Source organism: Pyxicephalus adspersus, chromosome 2 (genome assembly GCF_032062135.1).
Source record: "Pyxicephalus adspersus chromosome 2, UCB_Pads_2.0, whole genome shotgun sequence".
In the NCBI taxonomy this organism is placed as follows: Eukaryota; Metazoa; Chordata; class Amphibia; order Anura; family Pyxicephalidae; genus Pyxicephalus; species Pyxicephalus adspersus.
In genome coordinates, this window is record NC_092859.1 from 108,586,948 (window position 1) to 108,600,603 (window position 13,656).

At 37.5% G+C, this 13,656-nt stretch overlaps 1 protein-coding gene across 1 annotated transcript in view; it reads left to right on the top strand.

The window, feature by feature from the left end:
• The window catches only part of USP6NL (USP6 N-terminal like), a 92,305-nt gene that overhangs the window by 31,500 nt on the left and 47,149 nt on the right, over positions 1-13,656 (top strand). The window contains exons 2-3 of the mRNA XM_072401790.1: positions 6,979-7,052; positions 8,429-8,511. Of these exons, the coding sequence (XP_072257891.1) occupies positions 6,979-7,052; positions 8,429-8,511 (157 nt within the window). The remainder of the gene's footprint in view (positions 1-6,978; positions 7,053-8,428; positions 8,512-13,656) is intronic.

Here is a 13,656-nt window from a genome sequence, read left to right on the forward strand (position 1 = left end):
ACTACAAGGCAAGCATCGGCTTGTGCGGCTCCGGAGTGTGTACGCCCGCTGTCTCCTGCTGTCTCCCGCTCGGTGAGTATTTTTTTTTTCTTTTTCTACTAGGTCTTATTTTCGGGGTAGGTCTTATTTTCGGGGAAACACGGTATATACATACATACACCTTGGTAAATTGGGCCCAGCTCCTCAGTATTCTTCTCAAACCAGGAATCTGACAGTAGGCTGGTTGTTGGGAGTTATGCAAACATAAAAATGTATTCATGGGTAGTTTCCAAGTCTGACTGGGAAAGAAAAATTTAGAGGACATTGTATGTGCACCAGCCATGAAATGAGGTGAACTTGCTGCTACATTTATTGCACAGTGTGAGAAGATCTGTGTGTTGTGACATCAGTAAAAACATTTTTAGCACAAGTGAAAAGTCAGTACAGGCGTGCATGCCTGAAGGCAAGCTTGCATGCTTTTTTAATGCTGGAGTTTAGCTTTAAAAACAAATCTTGTATTCACGTTTTATCTGCCATGTCAACAAATCCTTTTTGGCTGAGTGCCTGTGATTGTTAATGAGTGCTAGAGCAAGCATTCCCTGAAATTTATTAGAACTTTATATCGTGTTTCTCTAGACACTGAGATTGTTAAGCAACTGAGAATTTGCCTAAATTCTCCTACTGGCTGCATAGATCAGAAACCATAGCAATAGTCTAATATTATTAATCTTTGTAGCCTTTTAACATTACATTGGCAAACAGATATTTTTGGTTTGTTCAACCATGCACATTGTCTTTAAGGCCCACCACATTTCTCTGATTACACTGTGAATAATACTTCTCCATTGGTGTTCTTAAAGCAGACCTTCTAGCAAAATGGAAGGTTTGTTACGCTGGCGAGATGCTCCCTTCCTTCCTAAAACTAATATATGTAATGTAAGTGATACGCAAAGCAATAAGTAAGAAGTTAGGGTTATACCTAATTTACCCATCTTTCGCATCAGTGAGCATGATGTACTAGTGAGCATGATGTACTAGTGAGCGTGATGTTCTAGTGAGCAGGGCACGCAGAGTCCCCACGCAGAGTCCCTCCAGTTGATTGCAAGAGGTTCACATGAAAAATTGGTCTGGTCTGCATTTTATAGGACTTTTCCTGGAGGTGCAGTAATGTCCTGCTCCTGGCACTTTATGGAGAAGACAGAGGTAAGGAAAGCATAATCATAACTTAATCCTTTATAAGTACGTATTGGATGGCCTTTCATTTTCTTTGAAATGCACACTTCAAGTTCCTCGTACCAACAATCTTTTTGCATGTTTTATTTTGTATTTTTTATTGCAATCATTTCTCTTGTTTCCTATGTTTTAAAGCATGTAATGTGTTACCCAGTAGGTAAATATAAAAGTATACATTTCTTCATTTTTATGTGCAGCTGTAGAGGCAGAAACCACCTACACAATGCACAGGCTTTAAAATTTACTATAATTTCAAAACTTTCTCCCACTGTTCATAACCTAGTGAGATTTCTGTATTTATTTAGCGATGATAAGATGTGATGGTACTCTATATGCCACAAATGAACGCCTTACAACTGTTTTTTTTTTTTTTTTTTATGCTGAACAGAGAAGTCGAATTTAAATGTTTGAGTAGTGGTAAAACATTACAATAGGTGTACATGGGGAAAAAGACAAAAAAATTATCCCTACATCCTAATGCATTGCTGATAATTGTCCCATTTACTTTGGTGGGAAAAGTCCTTTGTGCTGTTTCAATATTTGTTTTACGGTAGATTGTTTAATGTAATAGGATAAAGAACTAACTGTAAATACTGAAGATGAATGAAAACAGACACTTCTTTATACCACATGCTGCTGCAATACTTTAATAAGGAAGCTTGTCAAATGTAAATGATATGCAGTCATGTGTAAAAATTGGGGTACACCCTAGAGAAGTTGTTAATTTTTTCAAAATATTTGAACAGGCAAACTTTAGAGTTCCTTCAAGCAGTGCCAGAGATAAAGCTCGGAAAAGGGCATTGCCATCTAAAAAGTCCATAAAAAAGTACACTTAGTCATTGAACATATCAAACAAATTAACATTTTTTTTTTGTGCCATCATAAGTTAACAAGGGATGTGGAACGAGGGTGGGGATTTAAAGTTAAAGAAAGGGTCATAACTTACTGAAATCCATCCTCCTTCAGAGACTTATACGTTAACATTTTATTTATTTATTTCTCATAATTGGCATGATTGAGCACAGCAGGTTTTGGGGCTTTTAGGTCCTCTGGAAGAAATTCAGAGCTGGCTACCTATTTAAGGTGGGGTTATGGCAGTTTTATTTATCCTATTAATTTTTGTATGTTCGTACTCTTCCAGTGGTGTTTTACAAACTATAGGATGTTAAATAAAAGTTGTAGCAATTGAAATGATATATTTACTCATTTGGTTTCATTGATTTTTTTTCTGCTTCCTTTCCATGTTTAACAGGAAAGCCTGTATGCTACATATTTCACAGGACGGCTTCTGTCATTACCCATAGGTTTATTTTTTTTTGTGTTACAATACTGAATAGAAAGCCGTTCAATGCATAATGGATGGGGTTTCCTGTTTTTGACTGCTGACTAATTCGGTAATGTGAATATTTGATTCTGTAGGTGCAATTCTGAATTTTTTTTAATTTTTTTTTTTAACTTCTGTGTTCTTATGTGTTTTTTTTGTCTATAAAACTATGGAGCCTGGCATTGAATCATCAGGAATCCTGAAACTTTCCCATCAGATTTCAGATTATAATTACTGTCTAGAAAATAAGCAAGCCACTTTGAGTAATGAACCAGTTACTGAACAGTAGACCATTTTATTTTATAATCCAATATGCAGCGATATAATCTAATATGATGAAATAGGATTTGTATCCGTATGTTCTTTGCATTTAGTATAGGAAAATACATTAGAACTCGATAATTTATTTTTTTTTATATTTTTGAATTGTTTTGTGAAATATACTTGTGTATATATGTACAAACTTTACATACACACAAGATATTATAAATCTTGAGGTTTGTCAAAAGCGTTTTACATATTTAATTATCTCTACAGGTAACTTTAGTTTTTGGATGAGTTCCCAGCCCAGCAGCTGGTGTTGGATTCCATTACCTTTCAAACTATCAGAGCCACCTGCCCCCCCCCCCCCCCCCTTCTTATTTCCACATCCTATGACTTGCTATTGGTCCATAATCCTGATGGGTGATCTACCTAGACAATAACCAAACTTTGTATGAGTGTGAGCAGGCTGTAGCTGAAGTCCCTGAAATTATTTGCTGTCTTCAAATTTTTCGCCGCAGGGCTGTTTAGAGTTTGAAGAGTTTAACCGGCCCAGGAAGCTGCCTACAAAGTCCCATAGACACAAATTTCTGTCAATGGAAAATGCTTATGCTGTGACAGGAAGGTATTGTGCTACTCTCATTATATTTAGCAAATCACGTCTGCTGCCTGCATTTTCTTGTCATTTCACCCAACCAATCACACACTCCTACTTTTGTTATTGGCTGAATGAAAGAGTAGGGGGGAAGGAATCGGATCCTTCCTTGACCAGCGAAGGGTGTTACCCACAAGGGCAATGGTGCTGTTCAGCACGGCCCATGGCTGCTAATGGTCCCTCTTCTCTACAAATTTCTACTCCGAGCTGAACCTCAACATTTCATACACAGCAATTTTTGAAAACCTAATGCACTTGTCATGGATTTAGTGGTCAGTTCTTGTTTGCTTTGCACTGAAGGTCGTAGGCTGTGCAAAATTACACTCCCATACAGTATACAGTACAAGGCATCCTTGTATGAACATAACCCTCTTTGTTGTAATACATATTAGAGGAATTTAAGGAAAAAAAAAGCATTTGTTGTATTGAGATTGTTACTACCTATGTTTTATAGCAGACATCTATTTTAATAAGTTACCTTTTAAAGAGAAGTTAAATTGGTTGGCTTATGTACATGTTCCATGAATGGAGACTTTTTAAACAATGTTGTACTATTGCAAAAAAAAAAAAAAAAAAAAATGCTTCTTCCAGTGTCCGCAGCAGCCAAGATCATGCTAGCCGCAAGCAGCACAAATATGTCAGTGTGGCCATTAGGAATTTGGAGTCGTAGGATGGCAGCCAAGCTTTATGCATAAAAGATTATATTATGCTTTTAGGGAAAGTTTTTAGTTTCCACTTTTTACTAGCTGTATATTATATAGAATTCTTTTTAGCTAAATGTGATTGCGTCTGCTGTATAAAATGCTAAGTAATATTGCTCTATGAGCAGTGTTATTACATAAGGTTCAACAGTTAATAAATCTTCTAATTTACTTGTGTCCATTCCTTCACTACACTGTCCAAATTGCCGATCTTACTGCGCATGCCCATTGAAGAAAAAGCTCACTCTGCGCATGCCCAAGATTGTGCCTCCTGGAATGTGTGCCATGAGTGTCCCAGGAGGCTCTATGCTCCCATCCTGTCTTTATCGCTGCACTGATCCTCGCAAGAGGAGGGGCTTCACGTTTCTTTTTTTTTTTACCATTCCCCAAAAAGAAGGTAATTTGTTGTCTTACATAAATAGGTTTTCTACCCTTTAATTGTAAAGTAAAAAATCTTATTGATAGGTCCACTTTAGGGAAATAGATTTGGACTTTGATGACTACAAAAAAAGCAAACAGTGTGACCTAGGGAAAACAAATAGAGTTCTGGGGTCCTGATTACCCAATATAGAGATCTAGTCAGACCTCATTTAGAATGCCGTGGCCAGATCTGTTGCCCTCACAAAAGGATGTATGGTAAGACACCACTAGTGACTGGTAAATTATTACAAGTTTTCATATTTTATTACATCAGCTTTTTGTTGAGTTTGAGGTTTTATTTTAGTTGATTTGAAGGTAATAAAAAGTATGGCTTTCACCCAGTTAGTTTTGGCCCTTTACCTGATAAAATTTAGCTGCACCCAGCCAGGGATGGTAAACTATTTTTGAATGTATTTAAGATTATGCTCATAATGATCTGCAGGTAGTTGTCCAGTTCAGCGGTCGCCAACCATTTTGGTCCCGCGGACCACTAGAATTACTGGCTCCTGACCGCACAAAAGTGGGGAGGCAGTTGTCAATCAAAAGGGAGGAACCTCCCCCATAGTGATGTCATAACACCATAACCCTGCCCACTCTGCCATTGAAGATCTGTGCCTGCAATGGGAGAGTGGGCAGGTTGTGTCGCGAAACACAGCCCGCCCACTTACCTGAACCAAGGATTTGCACGGGGGATATTGTCCGTGGCTCTGACTGGTGCATCCTTCCGGCGGGGGCCTTCTCCTGACGCCACTCGGGGGCACACCAGCCAAAGCCGCGGACCACCAAAATCTTCAGCGGTTGGCGACCGCTGGTCTAGTTCCATTATGTTTTTTTTTTTTTTTTTTTTTTTTTTTTGTAGAATTTCATAAAACCCATTTTGGAGAAATATACTTCACTGTCCATTTTCTCATACAAGAACCCAAGGTCATGCGTTTCTGTTACCAATATGCTGTTGCTGATAGATATTCTCACTGTGGAAGCTTAATTCCATAGGAAGTTTCATTCCTAGATAGTCCCTACACACACAAGAAAAAAGGGTAATGAATTTCTTCGATAAATTAGGAACATGAATGGAGGTCAGAGTTATTCTACTTTTATCTTCTCCTTGTCTTGGCTCCATGTAACTGACTTCAAGAAAAGGAAATTAATGTTGGCACTTTGGAGACAAATCTTGTTTTTTCTTAGCCTGGGACACCGAGCAGTATATTTAGCAATTCCACAGGCCGCATTGAGATATGAAGGTTGACACGTAGTTAACACATCCCTTGCATTTGAAAAATAGTTTATAAAGCCCTGTTTCAGATATTTGGGTACTCTCTGAACCACCAACTGGTAAATTCTGGTTAATCAGCAGGCTGCCAATATTTCTCATGTATCTTGTCTATTAAATGGATTACTTCTACCCCACTATAACAATTAAAGTCCGTAAATGTGATCTTCCTTGTGATTTAGTTTTGTAAAATCAGAAACCTGTCAAAAAGAGCAAAATCTTCCAGTGTTCTCCCCAGCTCCTTTTAGCTGGGCGCACCACCCAGCACTTTTCAGTGAGCACCTGGCTGTTTTTATATGGCTACTGAAGTGTTGGGTAACAATACAGGGGCTGCCACCCGCCTACAATTTCTTCCCACCCGGCTCAAAAAAATTCCCGAGTTGAGCACTGTCCTCTATTAAAGATCATTGTAAGTGGTAATTCAGTTTTTGGTATACATCTTGTGACTCTGGAGATCTAAGAGATATTACAAATAGCTGGTTGGAGTTCAGGTTATCTGCCTTTAATACTCTATGAATCCTTGACCTGGAGCGAGGAGGCAGCTCACTTGTTAGCTGGTTTAGACACAAATTCCACGCACACTGTTAGCTGCAAGCATTCTTTTTTTTTTTTTTTTTTACATGTTATTAAAGTTAGATCAGTGTTAAGCCTGCTACAGATGTCAAATTTATGTAGCAGAAGACTATATTTCATGATCATTTGCAGCGACACTATATAGTGAAAAAGCAGTGTACGCACTGCACTGTTAAGGCCTATGCTGAGGGGAGGGGAACAAGGAGTAATAGGCACCCTGCTGCGTCTTCCGCTATAGGAAATGGCATTGTCCTTGGTTGGGGGACTGCTGTACATACAATTTTTACCCAGAATCACACTTGTCTCAACCATTATCTCTTAGGTGTATGAAGCCATACATCCATACAATTGGCATTCTTTCTAAAGAGTTCAGCAATGTCCACTCCATTATCATAGGTCCACCTTAAGTCTTGTTTTAAATTTGCAAACTAAATCTGATTTCAGTATTTAAAATGAAATGGTATTGCTCCCAGTTGCATTTCAGCATTTTTTTCATGGTGTCGAAAAAGTTTTAATCTGTCAGTATCACTGTAACCATTCATTATTCACTCCCTTGTTACAGATCCGGACTCTGAGGAAGATGTGGCCAATAAATCTGCACAAGAACGAGCTGACATAGTTGCCAAATATGACAAGGTGCGTTTTTTTCTTTTCAGAACCTTACCACTAAAAACTTTACTAACTTTCATTTGCATTTGAACTAAAGTTGCCTACCCAAGATGAGCAAAAATCTAATGTGTAACAGTGGTCGTCTGATATTGTTCATCAGTCTTTCCTAGCAAATTAGTTTGTTATAAGATCCAAGCAGGAATAACTGTTGTAGTATCAAATGGGGAAGAGTGCAGTGGGGTGCCTCTTGCTCATCCAAGCCCTCCCGTCTTCATAAAACAGAGCTGTGTGTACAGCAGCGTCTGTTCAACCTTCTGTCTGTGGATGGATCACAAAAGATTGTTACCAGCGATTGCAGTCTTATATGTATACAGGGCTTAACTGTGTCATATATCCTGAGTTTGATTTCAGGAAAACTAAAACCCTTTGTATAATTAGTTAATTAGTGTACTCCATCTTAATCAGCATGTAAAAGCTGAGATGGCTAAAAGCTAAACTTACTCACAATATATCACTAATAATCTTTAAGGAGGATGGGTGTAAATGTTCTAAGTTATTGTGCATATTAATTGCCCTTCAGAAAAACTTCAGGGAAAAAAAAGCATACATTTGTTGATAGGTAGCCTTGTAGTTCAAGTAGCCTTGCCCTTTGAAACCATAGAAAAGCTTTTGTTTAGCGCCACTTTTTTCGGTAATGAAAAGCTGAACTTATAAGTAGATCTGTAGGTAGTATGTGGTAGACAACTAGTTTTTTTTTCTCATAATCTTTAAAGATACATAGAAAGTTTGAATATTTTTTTTTTTTTTTTATTAGAACAAAAAAATAAGTTTTGTTCTAGTTTTGTTGTTTTTTTGTGTGTAGGATTCTCACACATTTTGTCAAGGTGAAATAAAATACAGTACATTTCCCATGTGCTACATCCCTTTGAAGACCTTGCATGTTTAGAAATTACTTTAGGAATAAATGCAAGAAAACTACCCAACCATTGTCACTGTCAGCTGTCCAAATCTAACCAACCAAAAGGAGACCAGAAAAGATAGTCATTGCTAGGTTTTAAACACTTTGAATTGTGTTTTTTTTCCCCTCTGCACAAGTCACTTGCATAATCACTGATTCATTTGAAGAAACTTAGATGGTAACAGTGTGTCAGGAGACAAAACAAATAGGAAGCCCCTTCTCCAACATCACACAAGATTTCTGGGTTCAAGTAGTACTGAATGCCGGGTAGGGATGTAGTAAAAATATAGTTCTTTCCCCCTACAGTTTATTTTTTATAACCTGTATAGAAAGCAAAGTATTATATATTGTTTGTTATCAATATTGTGCTTCATATAACAGTTTATATATTATGCTTCTTTGGAAAACTTATGTTCAAACAATGTTTTTGGTTCTGTAACATTAGGGCCGAGAAGGTGCAAAGATCGAGCCTTGGGAGGATGCCGATTATCTTGTTTACAAGGTCACAGACAGATTTGGCTTTTTGCAGTAAGTATAATACCTCTTCATCTTCGTTTTTTTACGAAAACTTAATGCAGAATTTAGGGGGATATATTGTCCATTCATTTAGCATCTAGGACAGTAGTACTGGTATATTAAAGATATTGCCTGCTTTCTGATTTTTCAGTCAAGTCTTGTTTACCTGTCACTTCTCCTTCAGCTTGCCTGTTATATAGGCTAGGCGGTCTTTCCGCTTTCTTTCTTTCTTGTGAGAACACATCTGACACTCAGACAAAACAGCTTGTTACTATAGTAAATGAGCAGTAGAAAAAAAAAGGCTTACACATAGACTTTTCAACATTTTGCCTCCAGATCACAGCAAGAGTTCTGGATTCCACAATGGAGTGTTAAAAAAAAAAAAAAATCTTACCCAGACACTAGGTAGAAAATTACAACTATTGTCCTCTCCCCCTCCTCATAAATGTCTGTTTTCTGAACATGCTAATTTTCTCACCTGATGCCTGAGGTGCAGAAGTTCAGTTTTTCTGTAAAAACTATTTAATAAAAAATAAGATATTTGCCTGGTTGTGATGATTACATACATGTTAGTTTCGAAGTGTAGAAAAGTGGCTATTTTGTGGCGCTGGGTTCTTACACAGTTGCCTCCTGAGTCAGTTTAATGCAACATCCTCTTTGCGGTCCCTGCCAACATTTATTTTATAGATATTTTTTCCCCAATGTACTCTGGTAGTGATGTGTGATTTACTGAATCTATGATACATACTGCATGAAAAAGAGCTATCTATTCCCTCTGGCACTATAAAGTAAGACATATTTACTATGTGAATTTACACCCCTGTGTGAAAGAAAATATTGTTCTTGGGCTACAAGCTAACATCTCTGTTTAACATATTTGAAGGCATAAACACAGAGTTGGTTTAGGCACATAAAGCTCGCTTTATGGATTCCCATAAAAGTGTGGTTGTTGGATAGTCATTTTATCCCTCTTCTAGTGGAGAAAGATGCTACGTAGTTAGAATAATCACTCTCAATAGGGATATTGACAGTATATAACTTATGACCTTGGAAAACATTGGTAAATGAAACCGAGCCAGGATTTTGTCAATGGTTTTTCATGATGTACTCCTGTGACAGAGAGGTGCCTACGAGTAGAAACTGGAAAGTTTCTTAATATTGTAAAAGCTTATTTTGCATAAAAAGTGGAATGGGATCCTAACAACAGAAAATAATTTGTATGAAGGGTTTATGCATATACCTACTTTGTAAATGGCAGGGGTTTGCTATCAATGCCAGTGATGTAAACATAATACTGATGTGGGTAAATATGAAGTTGTAAAATGATTAATTAGGATTAGGTACTTTGGGCTTAAAGGGTAATTAAGTATACGGTCAGGGACAGTCCAGAAAAGGAAGAATGAGTATACCATCAGGAACGGGCTCTATAAAGGTAAGATGAGTAAGTTTATACATGAATGTAGAACCTTTTCAGTACAGCTGAATTAGTGTAATATCAGTGTGGGTGAATGAAGACATTTATTCCACAAGGTAATGTAACAAACATTTCGGAAGCCACTTTTTATTTATAACCATTGTGGCTCCAGCAGATTCAAATTGGAAAAACTGCTCAGTGTCAGTGCCCATTACACATCACACTGGCCCTGAGCAACTTTGTTGTCTAAACCGGATCCTCCTTCATCTAATACTTGAGTTGTGGGATTGCATAATATATATTGATGTTGACTCACCAATAATGTTACTGTTGTAGCAGTGAGCATCCTTTGCATTGTGTAAAAGTCGGCTGGCTGAATTGACAGTACCAGCAGTAACCATATAGACAGGGATACCCCGGAACAGTCCAAACTTGGCTTAGTTCTTGACTAACAGAGGTTCAATTATGGTCAGACATCTCCACTTTGGTCTTGTCTGTCCAAGGGACATTATTTTTGAAGTCTGGTGTTTTTTTTTTTTTTTGTTTTTTTTAATTACAACTTGTCAAACCTAAACCATGCTGCCATGTTCTTAAAAAGAAGAAGCCTTCATGTTCAGTCTTTTTCTAATTGAAGTGTCATGAACGTTACCATTTTACTCAGGCCATCGAAGTCTGACAGTGTAGCGCTTGGGTTTTTTGTGTGAGCCCTGCGTAGTTTGGCCTTGGGGTGAATGTGATGGGCTGTCCATTCCTGAGAACATTGGCATTTTTTCACACGCTACTTCTGAATCTTGACTTGGTCTTTAATAAATAATGACACAGTGTAATATGACATATGTTGCTCATTTGAGGTTTTACTTGCCGAATTTTTAAGACTTGTTAAACCTGATATGCAAAACTTTAGATCTGAAGTACATTCTTTTCCCATGACTGTATACTGTCCGGAGCCCTGATGGCCAGTTTCTTACAGTTAACAGCAATGTTAAAGCATGCTTGCAGTTTGATGCACTGTTAAGTAAAATAGTATCCAGATCTGCAATTGGCAAACATTTCTTTCCTCCTGACTTTGACCATATGTCCATTAATACTGCTTTATGCTCCTCACCTATCCATACCTACTACCCAATAATATGCAAGTGCAACTAGGTATGTTTCAATTAACTATATTGCAGATGTAAATTCTTACATCCAGGTATAATAGTACCAACATTAATACAGTATGTAAAACATGCGTATACCATAGATTACAAAGTACATTCATTCAGTTGTGATACTACAGTTAAGCTAAACATTTTAGACATTTTTTTGTATATTTGTAAATGCAAATTTTTTTTATATCTGTGCAAATATAGTCAGAGAGGAATAAGCCCAAAATAAAAGTTTTAGGATGAGCATTAGAGGGATATGAGATGGTATTAACATGAGTAACTATCGGTCTGGACAGTCTAACACACCTTACAAACAAAAATGACTGGCGCTCAATATGCACACTATACAAAGAAAATCTATACAAGATTTTGTTCCGGTGGTATCACACGCTAGATTGCACAGGTTATTTCCAGCTGTGGACCCTACTTGCTGGCAAAGTGGGTCCCAGCGTTGGACTCTGGAGCATATTTTCTGGTTTTGTCCCATTATTCAGAGCTTTTGGGATAGAGTTAACAAGTCACTTGAAGAGGTGACCAGGCAATGGTTTTCCCTTGAACCACTCCACCACCTTTTGGGATTGCCCTTCACGGGTCTACACAAATTTACTTGTAAGCTTACCACACATATTTTGGTGGCAGCCCATACTTTGATTTTGATCAAATGGAAGTCTAGATTGCCTCCCTCTTTAGAGGATTTGCATACTTGCATTCAGGAAGTTTGTTTATTGGAGTATCTTACTGCCTCCTCAGAAATACTGTTGCAAAATCTGAATGGGTTTGGGAAACCTGGGATGCCTATTATTCATGCCTAGAGGTTTTAACATGTTAATTTGGTTATATGATTGTGAGCTCCTCACTCATCATCGCCTTGTTGTCCATTTCTAATACTTTTCCTCCTGAGCCGATTATTGGACGAGATCAATTGCATGTGTGTACCTAGCCTTAGTGAAAATCATTACGATGTACATACATACTGCATACATGTGTCTGTACGTACATCCAATATAGCTCTTGCTGTGACAACCTCTTACCTGGCTAATACCTGCCTATGATTTACTTCAGATGCCCAACACCTAGAGACTGCAAAATACTAAATGGTAAATAAACTGTTATAGGTGATAATTATTATAACAACAACAAAAAAAAATTTATAATTTTTTTTGTTTTGTTTATGAAGGAAGAAAATAACCATTTGTAGGCGTACAAGTGTCTCGTGTTATACAGGAGTTTAGTAGTAGCTCCATCATGTTGTGACAAATGCTAGATTTGGCAAATGATTGCTAAACAAGTAGAATAAATGGCTCCTTAGGGGTAAGCTATACAAGGGAATATAGTAACAATCACTCTTGCTTGATTTCATAACACTCCATTGATTTGTGGTTAATTACAACAAGATTCTGCTACATGCTACTTTTGTTGCACTTAAGTCTAGGCTAGAAGTCCAGTGGTAAGGAAACACCTTACAAATTGGCACAGGAAATATCCATGAGTTCAGTTAATCCATGGGACACATCTATGATTGCTGGTTTGTTTGTTTCTGGATTTTAACTTGCCGTTCAAGATCATATGAAGTGCTTTATTGTGAGCTTTCGTTTGTTTCTTTAGTGACGTGCTATCTTAATGATTAGTCCGCCACCATAAGGTATACTTTAAGCAACTTTGCAGTAGCATAGATCTGGTAATAGGACCTGTCACTGGGATAGAATTATTTCTTCACTCATGGGTTTTCTTTTTTTTTCCAATTTGTCATTTGGCCACTCTTCTAAAATTGATCATATAAGGATGTGGCTAGCAAACCCAACTTAGGTGACAGATTATAAATATATTTATGTATGATTACAAAATTAAGAGATTTCGTTTTCAGGATTTGCAGATTGTACAGTCAGAAAAGAAGTACACAAACTTGTAGTTCATGACTTTATTTTTTAGTTTCCTATACCTCTCCATTCCAGAAAAATTGGGGTTCAAATAACAGAAGCAGAAAGAGTAGCATAGTATTACAAATATAGTTTTGTTAAAGGTAAACATTTAGGGGCCCCACCCCAATTCTCCTTGCTATGTAAATGGCCCCTGGGGTCCCTAAATTTGCTTTTTCAATTTTGATCTCCTGGATGCACTATGCACATACCCTGAAACAGCAACCCCAATGTTCAATTTGCACAAGTTTTTATACCTGTTACCCCTATGTTCTAAAATTATTTAAATACGTTTTGGTTACTAGTAGCTATGAGGGTCCCCTGTCCCCAGCTGAATATATTGACAGCTTTTAATTTTTTTTATTAAAATATGGGCAGTGATAAGAGGGGGACATTGGCTGTCCTGTGGCCATCTTGCTATCACATATCACCTCCCATCTGACACCATTCATGAGCAAAGCTAATGGCATCCCCATGTTCACACCCTGATAAAACCTATATATATATATGAGCCACCGGGCAGCATGTTGTCTCAGTGGTTAGCATGCTGGCCAGCGCTATGTACCAGGTTTAAATCTCGGCCTTTATCATTCATTGATGCTGCAACATGAATGTCAGTTATACGGAAGTATAGTACTTCACATTAAACATTACCTATGCTGAGAGTTCAGAATATACA